The sequence below is a fragment of the Podarcis vaucheri genome (genome assembly GCF_965113315.1).
Source record: "Podarcis vaucheri genome assembly, chromosome: 10".
Lineage (NCBI taxonomy): Eukaryota > Metazoa > Chordata > Lepidosauria > Squamata > Lacertidae > Podarcis > Podarcis vaucheri.
In genome coordinates, this window is record NC_138748.1 from 50,791,336 (window position 1) to 50,812,591 (window position 21,256).

The following is a 21,256-nucleotide window of genomic DNA, read 5'->3' on the forward strand; positions in this document are numbered from 1 at the left end:
GTGAATTAAAGGGAAAGAGAGGAAAATTGTTTGAGATTTCCTCCAAAATGGGAAGAGACGCGGAACTTCCGCAGAAAGGAATGCCTAAAGTTTGTGTGTTTAAACTAAACAAAACAAACAAAAAAACCCACACACCAGCAATTCTAAATGGGAGTATTTCATTTGTTTTTCTGATTCAAAGTTTCCCTTCAGGGCTGAAACTCCGTCTTTTTTGGGGGGGGGGGCGGAAGGAGGGGAGGCGACCTTTCGAGGAAACGATGGCCAGTCGGATCTCCCGCCCCTCCAACACACACACTTGGGACTTCAGCGAGGTCAGTATTTCACTCTTTCCGAGTTTTCACTTTCCAAATCGGGTGACCGTGACATTGACCTCCGTCCGGCCACGATGGACAATCACTCCCCTCCTCCTCTGTGGACCAGCCCTAAATCAATCGTCGCCGTTATTTTAGAGACTCTTTTTGTTCATTTACCATTATTCTTTAAAAAAAATTAATTAAAAAGGACGTCGTTACGATGCTCCCCCCCCCAGCCATTAAGGGCATAATAAATAATTAGGGAGCCTTAAGCATATTAGCTACAGCTCATGCTAATCAGCGGCCTCGGGTCTCAAACTAACCCGAAGTGACAGGTTTGTTGCATTTAACAGGAGGAGAGCGGGATAGAGATATTCAAAGCTCCCATCCCTCGCTCCTTTTTGCAACATAGGAAATGAAAAGTGGGGTGAACGCGCTGCAGAGAGCCGTTTGCGAACGTCGACTTCTGGATCAAACCGCATTCCTCGGCTGCTGTCACTATCGCAACTCTAAACTGAACAGCCTGCGTCGCAGATGCAGCCCACGTCTCGGCAGCAAAAAGCAATGGGTGGAGTATTGGGGGGGTGTCTCTGAAAACTCGCCCCTCCCCTTTCTACTCCCCCCCCAGCAACCTTCCCCGCGCAAAGGACGCCGGGATCAGGTTGGGGGCAGTTTGCCGACTTGGCTGAGGTCAGTCGTGTGTCCCCATTGTGCGGCCACGTGTCCCGCGTCCATCAGCGGCCAAGGCGGCGAGGCTCCTTGCTGCACGGACGGCGATGGGAGCTCGGCCCGAGGAAGCAAGTCGAGGGATTGCCAGCCAGGTTTGCTAGGGAAATCGGACGGTTGGGCGTGCAGATCCACTGGGCAAAAAGCACATTTTCTGTCCGGTATTCACAGACTCCAAGAAGCAGACTTTCCCCCTCTGTTCAGACGTGTGCAATTCCCTGTGGCCCAATAAGTCAAATATAATAAGAAATCAAGTTGTGCCCATGCATCGTCCGCTTCTGTGTTGCTTGCTTCCCTGCGACGCGGGCAAAGTGTGACTTGCACTGTGATGCTGGAATATTAGTCTAAATAGGATAATTCAGTCTGCAGAGTTTGGGAGCTTTCTTCCTTGCCTTGCACCTGAAAAGCAAAGGTGCTGGTTCCTTAAATGTCTCCATCCCGACGTTCAAAGCTTACCTTCTCCTCTATTAGCATTGGCAGGCTTTTTCCAGATCAGACTTCCTTAAAAGTTAAGAACAGGGGTGAGAAACTGAAGAGGTTTGGGCTCCCAGCCACCATCTGCCTCAGCATGTGTGGCCAATGGTCAAGGAAGATGGGAACTGTAGATCTGACTATATTGAGATGGTCATGGGTTCCTCTCCTTTGGTTTTGGAACATGGGAAGTTGTTTTATACCATGTCTGACCAGTATTGCCAACACTGACTGGCAGCAGCTTCCCAGAGTTTTGGGCATGGGTGCATTGCAGAGGGTTGCACTAGAGATAGCCTTAGGGAACCTCCCCACTCTATGATTCTGTGCTTCCCAGTCCTACCTGGAGGTACAGGGCGATTGAGCCTGACCTGGGATCTTTCACATGGACAGCATGTGGTCTATCACTGGGGTGGAGTCTAGGAAGGAAGGACTTGGCAAGAGTTGTATAAAACTACGCACAGTCTGGGGACAGTTGATAAAAGAGTGATTTTTTTCTCTTTGATAGTACTAGAACCTGGAATCATCTAACAAAAGTGAGTGGTAGGCATTCCAGGACACACACAGCAAGATGTACTTATTCACACAACGCACAGTTAAACCGTGTAATTTGGTTGTCCAATTTGGGGGTCATGGCTACCAGTTTAGATGGCTTTAAAATGGGAGTAGAGAGCTTCATGGGACGCGGCTGGCGCTGTGGGTTAAACCACAGAGCCTAGGACTTGCCGATCAGAAGGTCGGTGGTTTGAATTCCCACGACGGGGTGAGCTCCCGTTGCTTGGTCGCTGCTTCTGCCAACCTAGCAGCTCAAAAGCATCTCAAAGTGTAAGTAGGTACCGCTTGCATATAAATAGGTACCGCTCCGGGGGGAAGGTAAACAGCATTTCCATGCGCTGCTCTGGTTCGCCAGAAGCAGCTTAGTCATGCTGGACACATGACCCGGAAGCTGTATGCCGGCTCCCTCGGCCAACAAAGTGAGATGAGCGCCGCAACCCCAGAGTCAGCCACGACTGGACCTAATGGTCAGGGGTCCCTTTACCTTTACCTTTTAGAGAGCTTCATGCTATGGGTACTGGTCAGGGTGGCTGTGTGCTATTTCCACGGTTAGAGGCAAGATAGGGCAGGATCAAATGCACTTGTTCCATTAGTGCACAGATTTACTGTTTCTCAATGGAACTCCCCCCTCCTTCCTCAATGTGTGCCCCCTGGCCCCTGCTCTGGAGGGTTGGTGGAACCCCTAGAACAGATTTGGGGAGATCATGGGAGGAAGGGTGTGTGTGACATTGTGTTGTGCAAGCTGAAATCTTTGTGCTGATGGAACATCCACATACGCTTTTTTGAATGCAGCCCATACCTGTGAACACCAGTCACTGGCAGATATTGGGGTGGAGGCCCTCACTGTGTGTTTCCCATAGGCTTCTGACTGACCTCTGTGGGCAAGAGCAGAGCACAACTGGTGCTGTCCTCCAGGGGGGCCAAAACAATGCTGTAGAACAGAGCGCAAGAGGCAGGGGACACCAGGTTTTAGTATTGCACATGGTACTGCCAAAATCTGAGAGCCCAAAGTCTTTTGAATAGCCTTCGGGGGCCATATGGCAGTGGCGGATGGGGCCAGAGTCAAATTGGCCAGAGGAACAAATGTGGATCCTGACTTCATGCACCAGGCTGCTTTTTGCATCCCTTTCTACTCCCCACCCAGGCAAGCCTTCAAGGACACAGTAGGGGTGTGGCCTAGGAAATAGGTGTGTCCTTAGGGAAGGTAGATGGTTCCCCATTCTTGAGGTTCTCAATCCCTGCCTTGATCTGGCCTTTATGCTTGAAAGGAGGAGGAGAGGAAGGAGTGGAGCCCTGCTTTCCCTGGAGTAGAACCTTCCAAATCCCCATGAATTAAGCATCAAGAAAGGGGGCCTACTGCCATGATCATGGAATTATAGAATTGTAGATGCTTCTTGTTGGATCATCATCAGTATTTGGGGAACAGTGGGAGAGGGCTGCCGTGTTCATGTCCTGCTTGAGAGCTTCCCAGAAGCATCTGCTTGGTCACTGTGGGAAGCAAATGCGAGACTGGATAGGCCTTTGGTCCGATCCTGCAGGGCTCTTTAAAAGTTCTTAGGAGAAGCTATGGAGCAAATGGTCGTGCTGGGAAATAGCCTGTCTGCTGGTGACAAGCTGTCCATGTCAGCTTGGCCTTGTCAGGTGGCCTATGACATTAGTGAAGAAACACTGATATTCCCATAGGCTGTAAGCTGGCCCACAGCTGACTACTGATCCATCTGCATACAGCTTTGAGGCTCTAAGGTGAGGCAGGAAAATGGAAAAGCAACTCTCCCTCATGTCAGATTTTAAACTTCCTTACTGACATTCTCAGCACAGGTGGCCGTTGGCAGTGACACCACAGCTTTCGATTAAAAAATGTAAAATGAGTTGGCCTGTTTTTGATCTGGCCTTGTTACTATCTCCTGAGCTGCAATTTGATCTGCAGCAGTTAGCAGGTGATAAGATTTAGCTCCCATGCCCAGGAAATACCCACCTATTGTAAATCTCTGTTAAAGAGGCAGAATGTTGATTAAAAAATTGTGTCTGCTTGGCAACACCAGCCAATTCTGGTCTTACAAGGGAGGTGAAGTAGAAGGCACTCAGGATCCTTTCTTGGATGGCTCTCAACAAAACAAAAACAAACAAACAAACAAACAAGCAAACAAACAAACAAACAGATAAACAAGGAACCTATACTGGCAACGCTGACACAGAAACTGCACATACACTAAGCAAAAGAATGAAAAATCACTATCCCCTTCAATGTCTGTGACAGCAGTGTGTCACACTGAATGTAAGTGACCTGTATAAAGGACCCTATGAATTGAAAACAGAGATGTTGTATGTACGCTTGTTAACTATGAAAATCCTTTAATAAAAACAACTAAAAAACCAAAACAAAGAACTTTCTATTCACTTTACTGAAAGGACTTGAGTTGCAACTAATTTCTGATCAGGTTCTTTCATAGGAGAAAATGGAGTCAAGTGTGCTTCTGGTCATTTGGGGAGAAAAGGGGGGACATAGAAGTGCTACTCAGCTTGCATTGGAGGCTGATGGCAAAGAGTAGGTGGAGAAAGCTCCAAGCTTCCCATACTGTCCTTTAACCTGTGCTGGCCTTCCCCCAGGTGTTGGACTGATACTCTGCGTGGCTGACCACTTTTCGTATTTCCTTGGAAGACAAGACATCTTTGTTCATCTCTTTTGCTAAGAAGCATGGCTCTTTGAACCTCTGCCTAAGTTAGAACTAAGATCTTTCCTATCAATCATGTGTGTTCTTTAAATTTAGCTTTCTTATTTTCCTGACTCAGAATCTCAGTGTGGAAATATCATTGCTCGCCCACCAACACTGCATGCAAGGGTCTTTTAAATCCTGATACAGCTTTAGTCATGAGTAAATTGGAGTGGTGTCATAGCCCAGTGGTAGAGCACATGCTTAGCAGGCAAAACATCTTCAATCTAATCCCCAGCATCTTAATGGAGAATTGAGAAAGACGTTTGCTACTAGCATAAATAGTACTAATTTGATGGACGAATGGTCTGGATCAGTCTAAGGCAGTTTCCTGTGTCTCTAGTTGTGGCAGAATGTCAGTGAGGATGTGCACATTCTGCTGATACGCTAGTGTGGTGCAGATTGACTCCCATCCATGTGTGGGTGCATGCTCCCTCTCCTTCCCAACATTTGCCCTCTTGCGAATGCCCCATTGTGAACACTTTGTCCAAAAATGTCAACAGTGTGTGTCTTTTTTCTTTTTTTTTTTGCAGAAGCGGAAGAGGTTCATAAAAAAAAGGTTGCTCATTTTGGCTCAGCGTTTTATAATGTGATTATACTCCTTTGAACAAAAGTTTGGCGAAGTGGTAAAAAGACGGCAAAATCGTTTGTGCATCGACCAAAATTCCTGGGGAGTGGCAGCACTTGTGTGTTGCTAGGAAACAGTATCTCCGCTTACTGACTCAATTAACTGAAGTGAAGCAAGGGGCAGGTGCTTATTCAGGTGCACAGGAGATGGGGTTCTTTGTAGAAACTGCCTTACCTTAATTAAGTTGGACCTACCTACCCTTTCTCCCTTTTATTGCTGTGCGTTAAGAAGCAAAAGGGGGGACGGGACAGAAACAGGAAGTCCATCATCTCACATGGAAAGATCACCATCTACTGGCCAGCGATCATATTAGGAAGTAGAACACAAACTGTCTCCCTTCACAGACTTTAAGCCATGGGTAGGCAAACTAACTCCTACATGGATCACTGCCTTGCCGTGGCGAAGGGGCTTGAATAACTCAGAGAAGCTATGAGCTATGCCGTGCAGGACCACCCAAGATGGACAGGTCATAGTGGAGAGTTTTGACCAAAGGTGATCCACCTGGAGCAGGAACCGGCAAGCCACTCCAAGAAAACTCCATGGACAAAGACAACAGGCATATAAAAGTTATGACGCTGGAAGCCAAACTGCGGAAGACAGTGGAAGACAGGAGTGCCTGGTGTGCTCTAGTCCATGGGGTCACAAAGAGTCGGACACGACTAAACGACTAAACAGCAACAACAAGGCAAACTAAGGCCTGGATCTGGCCCAATCGCCTTCTCAATCCGGCCCGCGGATGGTCTGGGAATCAGCGTGTTTTCACATGAGTAGAATGTGTCCTTTGATTTAAAATGCATCTCTGGGTTATTTGTGGGGCCTGCCTGGTGTTTTTACAGGAGTAGAATGTGTGCTTTTATTTAAAATGCACCTGGGTTATTTCTGGGGCATAGGAATTCGTTCTCCCCCCCAAAAAAAAAATACAGTCTGGCCCCCCACAAGGTCTGAGGGACAGTGGACAGGCCCCCTGCTGAAAAAGTTTGCTGACCCCTGCTTTAAGCCCACTATCTCAGACTCAAATTACAGTGGTGCCCCGCAAGACGAATGCCTCGCAAGACGAAAAACTCGCTAGACGAAAGAGTTTTCCGTTTTTGCGTTGCTTCGCTAGACGAATTTCCCTATGGGCTTGCTTCGCAAGACAAAAACGTCTTGCGCTTTTTTTTAAAAGCCACTTGAAGAGGTGCAGTTGCGACGGACCGTGCTTCGCAAGACGAAAAACATCGCAAGACGAAAAGACTCGCGGAACGAATTCTTTTCGTCTTGCGAGGCACCACTGTACCTGTTACATGGGAGATTAGTGTTTCCATGGGCTTTCTGATTTGGAAGTTGGGGGGTGGAGGAGACACTTATGATATTTTCTCCGGTGGGAAGCAATAACAGTTGGGGATGAAGGATCACCCTCTGCCTTTGCCAAGGTCAGGCTGGAGAGATCAGATGCAACACAACAAGCAGGAGCTCAGGGGGCAAGAACTAAGATCGCATAGAAAGCTGGGCAGGGCAAAAGATTTAGGAAGCGGAATGGCATATATTGTTCCAGCAGCTGGTAGATTAATATCGTCTGGCCTGCTAGAATATGCCACGCACTGGCTGCAGGTGCTTAAGTCTGTCCAAAGAGGCCTTTCTCATGAAGAATACTATTCCTCTAGACTAGAGTCATGTGTGGTGATATTGGCCTCCCAAGTGTGCACACCATCATTGGCCAGCTGCCTTGGATCTTCTAATGCTGATGGTCTTAAGGGAGAAACAGGGGTGACTTGGTCAGGAACTCCACTGCCAGTGGTGGGTCAGAAGCCCACCTCAAGGGTCCTTCCTGAAGGCAGACCTAGGGAGCATCTTCAGTGCTGGTGTCAGGGGGCTCTACCTATTCATCTGGATCTTCAGTCCTCAGGAGGTCTCAGTCCTCAATGGGGAATTTATTTATAGAGTTACACCAAGTGAGACCAGTGGTCCATTTACCTTAGTTTTGCCTGCACTGACTGGTAGCAGCTCTCTTGGGTTTCAGAGAGGAATCTCTCCCAGCCCTACCTGGAATTGAATGTAGGACCTTCTGTACGTAAAGCAGATGCTCAAACACTGAGTTAGGGCCCTTTCCCATAGGACTGGGGATGCCCATGGCATTTCTTCAAAATAAAATCAGTCATTGTGAGCATGCTTTAAAAAAATGTTGCTTGTCATAACACGTAGGGCCTTATTTTGTACTGAGGCTGTTCTACGTGGACCTCATTCAATATGGTGACTAATATGCTTTGGAGTTTGTGCTTGTAGATGAGAAAAAGGATGAAACTTTCATGGGGCAGACTTTCCCCACAGGAGAGTTAATGCTTGATGTGCTAACCGTTCTGTTTACACTGCTGGCAAAGTCGCTGAAAGCCAGTCCCCCTGCTGCTGCCAATCAGAGCCTCTCGCAAAGTGAATGCCTTGTGTGCCTATTGCATCAGGTTGTCTGACATCAGCCATAAAATTTCTGGGGGGAAAGGGAGTGTTTGAACCAGTATGGTGAGTAGCTAAAATGTTTTGCTTGCTTGAGATCTTGCTTCATCCTAAAGGGTCTGGGAAGGTTACACAATATTTAATGTTTCAAAACTTTTTAAAAAAGAAATTGAAATTTCCTTTTAAAGAAGGCACACGTCCAAGCTAGCTATTGCCCTCTAGGGCAATTGACCTTTGCAGCAGAGTTCATTCGGAAGGGTAGTGCAGGAGTTGGCTCCCTGCTCCGGACTGTGGAGTAACCCACAAGTGTGGGATGCAGTTCCACTAAACGTGTCTTGTTTACTGTGGGTTTCAAACAAGCCTTAAAGACCCACCTCTGTACCCTAGCCTTTAGTAACCAGTTTGATCTGAGATTCAGAGCTCTCCAATTTTTGCCTGATTTTAATCTTTTTAATGCTGGATTTGTGTTGGTCCTCTTGGCTTCCAATAACATCTGGAAATAGTGTTTTGAATGTATTAATTCATTTGTTGGTGTTTTATATGGTCTTGAATTGTATTTTATTGTACGTTGGATATGCAGTTAATAATATGCTCTGTAATTAATTTTATTTTTCTTGAAAAACAAAATCCAAGTTTATTAAATACTACCAATAAAAATAGCCAAAACCCTCACTGGTGTTCTTCCTGGGAGGGCGGGGTGTGTGTGATCTCTCAGGAGTCAGCACTGCCCCTCCCATTAGGCAGAGTGAGGCAGTGCCTTTGGAGTGTTATGTAAGGGCAGCCAATGGTTAGTTATTTAACTTATTATTGTGGATTTTGTACTCTCAGGGAAAGGCACTTGCATGCCTAGGCATCCCCTGCCCAACGGACCGTCTAAATAATGAGACATGGCAAGTTCAAATTTGGGCCAGGCCACAACTTTTCTTATATATATAATTTTTTATTAGTTTTACATAATACAGCAAAAATAACCATTCCAAAAAATAAAAAGAGGTTCTTTCGAACCTTCAGACCTCCTTCCTTCCCTCCATGAGTTCCTAAATGTTATTCCTGCATCTTTTACTGTAATCCATCTATTATGTAATCATGGTAACCAAAGTTCATGTTACTTTACAAGTGTCATTGTGTTCCTGCCAATGATTTCAACTGTTTACAGTGGTCTTTCAAATATATTAAAAAGTTAATGAAGTCTTTTAAAAATACTTGGTCTTCCTGCCATCAGTCTTGCCATTTCCGCATATTCCATCAGCTTGGTCTGCCATTCTTCTCTGGTTGGTACTTCTCCTTCTTTCCATCTATGGGCCAGAAGCATCCTTGCTGCCGTCACTTCATACATAAACAGTCTTTTATTTTGATAGATAACTTTATTGACTACAGATGTAAGAGGTTTGGCATAGGCATTGGGTAGACCACACTCCTTCCAACCCATGTCAGCGAAGCTCAGATGCTGACAGGAGGAGAAGAAGCAGGCCGAGGGAGAGAACAGTTAGCAGCTGAAGGCAGAGAGGAAAGGGAGAGCAGCTGTAAACTGAGCTCGGAACAAAGGGGAGGAGAAAAACAGGGCCAAAGTGACAGGCAGCTGTGTGAGAGCTCCAATAGTGAGCCAGATGTTGGAATGCAGGAAACATTCTCTCCCTAATCTTGTAGGATCTCAAAAGTGGCTGAGACAAACAAAAGATACCGGAAGAGAAGGTGGGGGTTTCCATGCTGGGGAAGGGGGAGGAGCTCCATCTTCTGGGGAGGACGATGGGTAGAGGAGCTCCTTCCTAGTTTGTTGTTTTAGCAAAAAATCTGAAATAATTAACAGCCAGAGTCACCTTGTGTTTGTGGGAGAGACCATGCCATAACAGCCCGCTTGCTGGAAGTACTTAATATGGGGTCAGCTGGAAGAGAGGAAGTTCTTGACCTACATCAAAGAGCCAGTGTGGTGTAGTGGTTAAGAGCGGTAGTCTCGTAATCTGGGGAACCGGGTTCGCATCTCCGCTCCTCCACATGCAGCTGCTGGGTGACCTTGGGCTAGTCATACTTCTTTGAAGTCTCTCAGCCCCACTCACCTCACAGAGTGTTTGTTGTGGGGGAGGAAGGGAAAGGCGAATGTTAGCCGCTTTGAGACTCCTTAAAGGGAGTGAAAGGCGGAATATCAAATCCAAACTCTTCTTCTTCTTCTACTAGCTCCCCCTCTGGGTTGCACTTGGGGAGTGCTGTGGTCCTGGGCCCTACCTGGGCATCCCGACAGAAGCCTCTCCCCTGGATCCCTTTAATAGGATACCCCGTTTTCAGGAGGGGCAGGCAGGGGCTACAACCTCCCCTCTGTCCAAGACTATGCCTACCCAATGCCCAAACCACCAAAGTTGTGATGATTGCTATGAGGATGGTGAAAATCAGATGGGAGGAGCCAATTAGCCATATGGGAAAATTCCAGCCTGGTCCCAAATATGGTGACTGACAAGGTCCATAGCAAGGCTGTTCAATGCAACCCACAAAATCGAGAGGGCGGATGTGTGATCCAGCGACAGTGGCTGCCAAGGCCCTTGGAGCAGGCCCGAACAAAGCCAACAGGCCCAGCCGGTCCACCCCCTGGAGTGGTCTGCCCCCATGCCTGCTTGCGATTGGCCAGTTGTGAATCCACTTCCTGGGCAGCAAGCTCATTCCAGGGACATCCTTTGCCACCTGGGAAGAGGGCTAGAAGGCGGAGCCTCCGACATTGGAATCACGATGGGCAGGAGGAGCACCTTCCCACAGCATAAAGGGGTGAGTGGATTTGTGGAACTTTCTGCCTCAGGCATCAAAATGACTTGGTCAGCCTGGGGTGCTCTGTGCCTTGAATTGAGAGAGGGAGTATTTATTTATTTAACAAAAAATGTTTACTGCTTAAATGAAAGAGAAAACTTTAAGCAGCATGACATTTGCTGTTCCATCTGAGGCAGAAAAATATCCTGGCTTAGCCCTCTGTTGGTGACAACAGAGCCAGATTGTCCTTCACCCTCACTTCTGCGAATGCAGGGAATTGGGAATGGAAACCCCAGCCACACACCCCATGCCTTGAAGCAAATCTGTGCCTCCCTCTACATGGGACTGGGATGATAAAAGGCCTTGGAGTCAATTCACAGAGAGTGCTCAGCGGGAGGAGGATGAAGCGAAAGGAGAGGCTGCTATTCACTTAGACTTTAATACCTTGCCTCTTCAATCCAGAAGGGTCCACAGAGTGGTTTACATCACAGGTGAGCATCACAGACAACAAACGCCAGGACACAATAAAAAAACAAACTAGAAATAAAAAGGGCTGGGAATTTATTTATTTTCCAAAAGGGCTCAGCTGGCACCAAATAATTGTCCGCCTTGGCACCAAAAGGAATCCAATGGTGGGGGCACCACTATGGAAATGTCAGGCCGGCGTCAATCTCTGGCATCTATTGGTAGCTCCTCCATTAAAATACTTCTTCTGACCCAGGACTAGAAGCAGTGCTGTGGGTGGGTAAGATTAGTGATCAGTTATAGGACTCACTCCCAGTAATACCTAGAGATGCCAAGGATTGAACCAATGACTTTCTGCATGCAAAGTAGATGAGCTTTGGCCCTCCCACTAAATACATTGTCCTTAGTGGTTTTTATTTAAAGCATAAAGGTAAAGGGACCCCCGACCATTAGGTCCAGTCGCGGACGACTCTGGGGTTGTGGCGCTCATCTCGCTTTATTGGCCGAGGGAGCCGGCGTACAGCTCCAGGGTCATGTGGCTAGCATGACTAAGCCGCTTCTGGCGAACCAGAGCAGCGCACGGAAATGCCGTTTACCTTCCCGCTGGAGCAGTACCTATTTATCTACTTGCACTTCGACGTGCTTTCGAACTGCTAGGTGGGCAGGAGCAGAGACTGAGCAATGGGAGCTCACCCCGTCACGGGGATTCGAACTGCTGACCTTCTGATTGGCAAGTCCTAGGCTGTGTGGTTTAACCCACAGCGCCACCCGCGTCCCGTTTAAAGCATAGGGGCCTATTAATGCCCTTTTCTGCCTCCGTAAGTTGCCTTTCCCTTAAACATTTGTTAAACAGATGCAACCCATTAAAACTCCCTTTAGACACAACAGTCCTATATCTACATGGGCAAAGTCTGTCCACAGCGATACAAAATTATAAAGAGGCAACGGATGAGGTAACTATGTCACTTTCTCATCAGTCTTCCTTACACACAGACACGGGCAAATAAGTTAAGCATGGATGGGAACATCGCATGTTGTCAGATGTCGAAATTCTGTTATTGTTTTCTCCTCACATGGGTGGCAAAAGAAGAAGCTTTTCAGAGCTGGAATTTAAACACAGCAGACAGTGCGAAACCACATGAGAAGACTCTTGATTCTTTCCATCCATCCACACAGAAGCCACATGGCAAAGCTAAAAGGTGTTCCAGCCTTGTGGCTTTCGTTGGACGTGAGTAAACAATGTGTGCCTCTTGAGCCCGAAAGAGGTGGCGCAGGGGTGTGTGCAGAGTGCCCCGCCTACCCCAGGGAAGGGAAGGATCAAAGGAAGAGGGCTGACCCTTCAATTATAAACTAAACTTGAAATATCTGTGTACGTTATACTCAGACGTTCCTGCAAACACAGTAAGGTCACCCATCTTTCCTCCCTGTAAGAAACATCCTGATCACTAGTGCTGGAGGGTGGAAATGGATAATAAATTCTTTAGCCATATGAACGGAGATGCCTCTCAGGTAAGTCCATTATAATAAGCACTTTACTAGTTTCTGATTTTAGGGCTGGCAACTTTTCGACCAGCTTCGATATGACTTCAACAATGGCTTGACCTTTGCAGAAATTCACAAGCAACAGCCTTTCTCTCTGTCCCACGCTTTACCTGCTAATTTTCGCATATTAAACTGTTGTCAAATGCAGAGTTCCACAAGCAGGTTGGAAAGTTGGAAGCGCTGCCCAGTTCTGTGCACTTTAATGGGACTGGGGAGCAGAGCTCGTGAGCACAGCACTTCCCCATTTCAAATATGCAGTGCCACAGGTTTTTGGTATTAGTAGTCTGAATTGGTAGAGGCAGTGCTTTTTTCGGGGGGGGGGGTTAGGGGTACGCATACCCCTAAACATTTTGTGACTCTAAGTTTGGACTCATTGAGGGGCAGTATTTCAATATGAGTAGGAAGATGAGAGTACCCCTAAACATTTTTTTAGAAAAGAGTAGAGGAGTGGAAAAATTCAGGTGAACATGTAGCGGAAAAATTCAGGTGAACATGTAATGTGTGAATGCAGTTATGCAGCAGGGTAATTTTAGACTCTAGGCTTACTGGTCTTATGGGTTCTTCACCCCTATGGGTTGTATTATATCACTTTAAAATGTGGTTAGTCTGCCTTGTTTTTTGGGGATCCTTCTGCTCCTTCAGTTGAGCGGGGGTTCTGGATTTCTGCCCCAAAATCTTGCCCTGATAGCACCACTGTGTGGTTGCTACCCATAAATAGGTGCATGAATAGGTGAAATGCATATGCACTGGTGTTCAAAGATGCAATTTCGCTTGTGTGTTACATCCATGTATTACATATCTGCTGTGAGCAAATGTTGGTGAAAGATCAATTACTCCCTTCAGGAGTCCAGGTGTCTATAGCTGACTGTAGTCCATACACTTGTTCCTGTGGAACTGGCCAAAGTTAGCCAGTCTCACAGAATTATTTTAGTAAATAGATTCAATGAGGAAACAATTCAATATAATAGTTAGAAGGAATAGTAGAAGGAAGGGGTGGGTGAAATTCTTCTGAGTAATTTTACCAGTCTCTTATTGACCCCTGAATTCCCTAGGTGTTTTCCTTGAGGAGGAAAACCCTCAAAATTGCTCATACTTTAGGTAAAATTTAGATTTCAAGGCTGGGAGGAACTGATTCTATTATACTGCTCCAAATCAGCTGAATCTGTAATTTTGTCATGGAATGAAGGTGCAGCAGAATGAGGTGGTATCACTTCAGACTGCAGGTGGGTGATGAATTTCTGGACTGCTCCAAATAATAATAATAATAATAATAATAATAATAATAATAATAATAATTTTTAAACTTTAATAATATTTTTAAAAATAATATATTTTTAAACTTTTTGCCTCTCAGGTGGCAAAACAAGCTAGCACATTTCTTCCTATTGTGTTAGTTGCCATCTTAGTTGTGTACAGGTTTTCTTTTTAACAATGGGAAGACTTCAAAAATGGTACCCCCAGCCTGCAGTCCAGGTCTGAAGGTGGGGGGGGGGGGGAGAGACTATGGAGACATCATGAGAGCCACATACAAGCAAAGTATATATTATTCAGTTATTGTTACCCCCCTCCCTCCAATAAACTCAAGTGTTCTAGACTCACAAAAGTCAGAATTCAAATCAAGGTGTTTCTATTCCTACTTACATGCCAGATTTTGCATGTAAGCAGGGTTCCACAAAGACACTCTCCAGGTTTCTAATGGTGACCATATCCTTTAATCTGGCAACTGCCTGCCCCAGTGCTTGCCTTGGCCTCATGCCTGTTGGATGCACTTGAAAGCAGCAAGACTTCTGAAGGTCAGTGAGACTAGAGGGATGAGTCCTGGAACTTTGGATAAAGGTCAGATGCTCTTTCCTTCAGTCATACTCACCTGTTGAAGCAGTGAGTTGCCCCTGGTTCTAAGCTGTCCTGGAACTCAGCATGACATTGGTTGAGACCATTCCCCTTCCCTCAGTCAGGAGGGAGTAGGTTGGGTTTGTTTGAGACAATCATGCCAAGCCAACATTTGGGGACTTCTGAATATAAATGTTTAATACATATACATTTGCCCTGAGTAGTTTCTGTTCTTCAGACATTTTTAGTGTCCAAGCAGACTTCTACAGGTGAAGTTCTCTTTTGTTTAGCTGTGGCCTATTTTGAGGAGCAGCCCCCCGTGGACTAAATTAATGTGCTGAAGTTAAAAGCGTCTTCTGAGTGATGGATTCCTGGCTCTTCTAGGGATAAAATTAACTGGTGTAAAAAAAAAAAAAAATCAAATCCTCATGGGTTGCTTAGATTTGCAAACAACACTTCCATGGATCTATTCAAGATTTTCCTCATAAAATTGTGCAACCTACCAGCAGTCTTTGGATCTCTTTATGTCTTCACCATTTCCTCATTAGCAAGATTGTTCATAGTGAATGCCTTTTATTAGCTTCTTGTGCCAAGACACAAGAAACCCCTGCCTCCAAGATTCCTTGACCACACAGCAGACTTTCCAGACTGTAGACTTTGGCCCAGATGGTTTGAGTTTGTCCCATTCTTTTTTCTTGTAACCCATGTTTATGAGAAAAGACTTATGGTCAACATTTGCGTATATATCATGCAGGAATCCAGCTACATTGAAGAAAGCAAGGCCCAGAATGATGCAATCTCCTTGATTTTCTCTCTCAAAGAAGAAGTTGGAGCGTTGGCTAAAGTGCTGCGCATATTTGAGGTATGTGCTTTGCTAAGCCTGTATGGCAAGAGAAACACGACTGAAATTTCAGAACCAACATCAGGCTGTCAAAACTGCAATCCTGACGCATTATTCTTAGCTGTTGAGTCCAGTGCTACTGCAGCACCACCTCTGCACCCCACACCCCATGTATTCATTGCATGCATGTTAAAAAACCTTTGGGGAAAGCTCTTGCATTATGCCATCATATCATTCTTCATTTCCCCACTCCCAGCTCATATCATTGGCTGAGAAAAGTGGAATGCCATGACATCACAGCACAAGGCAAATTCTACTAGATACTGCAGATGCTGGAACTAGATGTACAGCTGCTGTTTTTAGTAACAGCCATGCACTTGCTGCCATGTCCATGGGTCCCGTCCGTTTCCCCTCTCTTTGGGAAGAAAGGAAGGTCTTCAGTATGGGGCTTACTTCCAAGTACAGAGGATCATCTATAAAACTTTGCTGATATCGAATTTGTATGTGTTTTAAATAACCATGCGGGTGACAGCAGACTCAGCAGAATCATAGAGTTAATGACTTCATGATCCTTGTGCTGCTGGAGACAATTTCTAGTATTTAATTGTTATTTATTTGAGTAAGCACAGACCTAACATCACACTTACACCAGAGGAATTGGCAGTGACCAGTACAGCAATCACAGGGTCGCTGTGGATAGCTTGATAAAAAGGTTACTCCTGCGTGAGGCATCTTTCTTTTTATTAAAAAAGGAGTCAAATTCCATGTTAGAGATGATCAGAAAATAAAACTGCCAATACTATAATGCTTTTGTACATGGAATGACCACACTTGGGATACTGCATACAGTTCTGGCAAATGTGGTGGGAGTGTCCCCAAATAAAATTTCTTGAGGGAAACACTATTTATGGAAGTCAGATGATCACAAAACAAACTGTACTCCCCACAGAGGGTGTTATTGAGCCTTTATTAACAGCTCTTCTTGAATTGCTAGTAATGTGACCCAGGACAGTCTCTAGGCGACTTACAATCAAGTTTTAAAATATAAAAAATTGTTTTAAACGTACAAAAATCACTATCAAAATTGAACACGTAAGGCATGAAAGCATAAAACCAGCCTGCACAGGGGCAGGCGAGGAGGAAAAGACTCATCAGCCACCCAGAGAGAGCACTAACAAAGCCTTGACACAGCTGGATCATATTTCATCTGATGCTTAAGAGAAGAGGAAAGTATTAACCTGATGCCCAAAAGATGCCAGTGCTGGCAAGCTGGGCATGACTCACTGGGGAGAGCATCTCATGTTAAAAGCCCAGCCTCTGTGGTTTCATTTGTTTCCTTTAAAGAACATTGAGTCTCCTCTGAAAAGCAGCTCATTGGAGAGGAATAGTTCTGAACAGAGAAACTGTTGTGTAATAAACTACTGGCAACTTGTTTTGTATCTGGGGGGGGGAATTAAATTAGCTAGCAAGTGAAGGGGAAACATGGAGGGGAAATACAAGTAGAAAAAGTTAATATACATCCCAAGACCACTTCTGTTGGTTAACCCAGGGGAAAAATAATGATTACCTAGAAGAATGGGAACCATAAATCCCTTTCCAGCAAAGTAAAAGTTTGTGCGTGTAAGAATTCCAGAACTGGTTCCCCCACAGTCGGTGCATCTTACTCAGAACTCATCTGTCTATCAAGCATCCCCAAAAGAAAATGCAGCTGGTTCTGAGTTGAAAAATTGAATTTTTGCCGGTTCCTTGAGTGCTAGGCAATGAGCAATTGCCCAAACTGCATTGGCAGGTGTGGGGAACCTCCCGATGTTAATTGAACTACAACTCCCATCATCTCCAGCAACCTTGACCAATGGTCAGGGATGATGGGAGTTGTAGTTCAGCAACATCTGGAGGACCAAAGGTTCCCCACACCTGCTATGTGCAGTGGGCAAAATGTGCGTATAGAGTCAAGTCAGGTATGTAACTCTTAACAAAGATTTCTCTGCCTCCTCTCCCTTCTGCTGAGCAAACAGAACTTTAAAACAGTTATCTTTCTCGGTATTTTGGATGTGCTTATAAAAAGCAATATTTACTTTGGTCAGTGAAACTACCCTAGCTACCTTCAAAGAGTCACGTCTGCACATTTGGCAACCGAGTGGATGGTCACATCATTTTCGCAGGGGAGTGGTGTTTGTATATTGATGCAACTGGCATAGCCATTTGCTGCAGGAGATCTGTTCAGCCCAGATAAAAATTAACCCATCCATTACTCTGATGAGGGGAATGCGGGAATAAACTCATTGTTAAAAGTGATGCATTTTCATCAGGGATGGAAACAGATGGGTGGAGTAAAGGTAAAGGGTAAAGGGACCCCTGACCATTTGGTCCAGTCGTGACCGACTCTGGGGTTGGCACTCATCTTGCTTTACTGGCCAAGGGAGCCGGCGTACAGCTTCCGGGTCATGTGGCCAGCATGACTAAGCCACTTCTGGTGAACCAGAGCAGCGCACGGAAATGCCATTTACCTTCCCGCTGGAGTGGTACCCTATTTAGCTACTTGCACTTTGATGTGCTTTTGAACTGCTAGGTTGGCAGGAGCAGGGACCAAGCAACGGGAGCTCACCCCATGGCGGGGATTCGAACCGCTGACCTTCTGATCGGCAAGTCCTAGGCTCTGTGGTTTAACCCACAGAGCCACCTGCGTCCTAATGGGTGGAGTACATATTGATAAGAATTCAGTTACGGAATTGTGTAGGGCCTCAGATGCTATAAGTAAATGGGGAGGAACAAATGGTTTTGAGGGCAGTCTTTTCGTTGTCTTCAGTAGAAGATGAATGCATTTTATAATTGTGAAAGAGCCATAGCTCAGAGGCAGAACATCTGCTGTACATGCAGAAGGTCCCAGGTATACATCTTGGCATCTCCAGGTAGGGCTGGGAATGAGCCCTGCCTGAATCTCTGGAGAGCTGCTGTCCGTCAGTGCAGACAGTGGTGAGCTACATGGACCAGTGGACTGGTTCAGTATAAGGCAGCTTCCTATGTTCTTAAGGTAAAGGGACCCCTGACCATTAGGTCCAGTCACGGACAACTCTGGGGTTGCAGCGCTCATCTTGCTTTACTGGCCAAGGGAGCCAGCGTACAGCTTCCGGGTCATGTGGCCAGCATGACTAAGCCGCTTCTGGCGAACCAGAGCAGCGAACGGAAACGCCGTTTACCTTCCTGCCGGATTGGTACCTATTTATCTACTTGCACTTTGACGTGCTTTCGAACTGCTAGGTTGGCAGGAGCAGGACCGAGCAATGAGAGCTCACCCCGTGGCGGGGATTCGAACCGCTGACCTTCTGATCGGCAAGTCCTAGGCTCTGTGGTTTAACCCACAGCGCCACCTGCGTCCCATTCCTATGTTCTTAAAAGGTGGCAAAAGGTTCAAACAACTTGCTTGATAACACTATCATTAAGAACACAGAGACAGCTCTGCTCAGCACAACACTTGGCTACCGTTCCTTGAAAAAACATTGAAGAGGTTTACCATGATGGATGTGAAAGGAGACGTTTTAATAGCAAAGGAGCTACAGATGGGTTTTACAGCGCATCCCCTTCCATTTCACTAGCTGGGAATCAGGGTCATTCCAGATGAGAGAAACTGTTGACTCAGGAAATTCACCCACTTTCCAGAGCATCCTGGAAACAGATGTTGGTGCTAATATAATGTGGGCAAAAAAGAAAAAGAAAAAGCTTTGTTCATTGACATATTGTTGTACAGGATATGGGAGGTGACAATTCTCAACTTCATGTCTGGTTTACTTCACCTGGTGAACATAGATTCAGGGTGCTTCTAGACTCTGTATTTCCAAGCTGGATTCAATAACATGCTAGCAAATTTAAGTTCAGTTAAAGCTTGCACAACTTGCTCCTCTCTCCCCATCATTTTTTAATAATAATAATAATAATAATAATAATAATAATAATAATAATAGGTAAAGGTAAAGGTACCCCTGCCCAAACGGGCCAGTCTTGACAGACTCTGGGGTTTGTGCGCCCATCTCACATCTAGAGGCCGGGGGCCAGCGCTGTCCGGAGACACTTCCGGGTCACGTGGCCAGCGTGACAACGCTGCTCTGGCGAGCCAGAGCCGCACACGGAACGCCGTTTACCTTCCCGCTGGTAAGCGGTACCTATTTATCTACTTGCCCCCGGGGGTGCTTTCGAACTGCTAGGTTGGCAGGCGCTGGGACCGAGCAGCGGGAGCGCACCCCGCCGCGGGGATTCGAACCGCCGACCTTTCGATCGGCAAGCCCTAGGCGCTGAGGCTTTAGCCCACAGCGCCACCCGCGTCCCTAATAATAATAATAGTTTATTATTTATACCCCGCCCATCTGGCTGAGTTTCCCCAGCCACTCTGGGCGGCTCCCAATCAAGTGTTAAAAACAGTACAGCGTTAAATATTAAAAACTTCCCTAAACAGGGCTGCCTTCAGATGTCTTTTAAAGATAAGATAGCTGCTTATTTCCTTCACATCTGAAGGGAGGGTGTTCCACAGGGTGGGCGCCACTACCGAGAAGGCCCTCTGTCTGGTTCCCTGTAGCCTCACTTCTTGCAATGAGGGAACCGCTGGATCTCGGTGTCCAGGCTGAACGATGGGGGTGGAGACGCTCCTTCAGGTTTACAGGACCAAGGCCATTTAAGGCTTTAAAGGTCAGCACCAACACTTTGAATTGTGCTCGGAAACGTACTGGGAGCCAATGCAGATCTCTCAGAACCTTTATTTTCCACAATAAAGAAAAAGTTAGGGAAATGCCCTGGGAAGTATGGGGTAACAATTGCTTGATGCAATATTGTATAACTTCCCCATAAAGACATGAGAATGAATTCTCTGCAAATAGTCGACATTGTCTAACCACCCTGAAAATGTTGTGCAAACAAATTGGGATGAGTGCTCAATAAATAGGTCACCTGGAAGAGGCTAGGCTTTTTTTTTTTTAAAAAAAAGGTAAAAATAGTGCAGTGGTTCAACAGACCTGTATATCTTCTTCTGCTTCTTTTACTCGGTTTACAGAATAATGCATCCAAGGAACCCTGGAGTAAACAGTGTAAGCACTACAGTAGTACCTCGGTTTACAAACTTAATCCGTTCCTGAAATCCGTTCTTAAACCAAATCCGTTCTTAAACCAAGGTGCACTTCCCCTAATGAGGCCTCCCGCCGCTGGTGCCCTTCCACCATTCGGATTCCGTTCGTAGACCGAGGTAAAGTTCGCAACTGGAACACTACTTCCGGTTTTGCAGAGTTCGTAAACCAAATGTTTATAAACAGGACTGTTCGTAAACCGAGGTACCACTGTATTTTATAATGGAAAACACTCTCTTTTATTTTATAATTGTAAGCACTCTGAAATGAATTTATATACAATTAGTTGCAAGTTTAGCATTAGGCACTAGGTGGAGTATGAGTACTGAAACGCTATTAGGATTTCAAAAACTTACCTAGCTCTAAACAGCTATAAATATTTTGAATTAAACCAATTGCTAGTAACAGAGAGATCACGTTTATTTGTTTATTTATTAAATTTATATGCTACCCTTCATCATAAAATCTCAAGATGGCTCGCAGAATAACCACAAAATTTTAACAACCCAATAACCTGTGGATTTAATTGAATGTTACTAAATGTTGTTAGGGAAGCCCCAAAACAATTTTTGTAGCTCGTTTCTGTACATGTCTACTTGGAATTAATTCCAGTGTGTTCAGTGGGACTTATGAGTGAGTACTGCTTTACATCCTTAGACTGCAATCCTGTACATGCTTAACTTGGAGTTAGTGCACTTACCTTGGAGTAATGCCACTGAAGTTGATGGGGTTTATATCTGCATAAGATGTATGGGATTGCCCAGTGAATCTTTGAGCAAACCTCAAAGGGCTTATCACTCTTACCCTTTGCCCCATGCTTTCTAGGCACAATACTGTGCTTTAAAGTTCCAGGTTCTAGTGATATTATTATTATTATTATTATTATTATTATTATTATTATTATTATCCCTGGCACTTTCCCTTCGAAAACC

At 45.6% G+C, this 21,256-nt stretch overlaps 1 protein-coding gene and 1 long non-coding RNA gene across 5 annotated transcripts in view; both read left to right on the forward strand.

Annotated features, from left to right (window-relative positions):
• Positions 1–2,157, forward strand: part of LOC309542104 — a 159,090-nt gene extending 156,933 nt beyond the window's left edge. For 2 of the 3 annotated variants that reach the window (XR_014224066.1, XR_014224067.1), the window contains 2 exons: positions 193–311; positions 706–2,157. This is a non-coding gene — a long non-coding RNA (uncharacterized lncRNA). Of the gene's footprint in view, positions 1–181; positions 312–705 lie in introns of all 3 variants that reach the window. The other variant, XR_014224065.1, reaches the window with a different exon arrangement.
• A 5,093-nt stretch (positions 2,158–7,250) lies between these two features.
• The window catches only part of PAH (phenylalanine hydroxylase), a 41,681-nt gene continuing 27,675 nt past the window's right edge, over positions 7,251–21,256 (forward strand). Inside the window, exons 1-2 of one of the 2 annotated variants that reach the window (XM_082240578.1) lie at positions 7,251–7,874; positions 15,130–15,237. In XM_082240578.1, the coding sequence (XP_082096704.1) occupies positions 7,872–7,874; positions 15,130–15,237 (111 nt within the window). In that variant the 5' untranslated portion in view covers positions 7,251–7,871. Of the gene's footprint in view, positions 7,875–12,356; positions 12,513–15,129; positions 15,238–21,256 lie in introns of those variants that run through there. The other variant, XM_082240577.1, reaches the window with a different exon arrangement.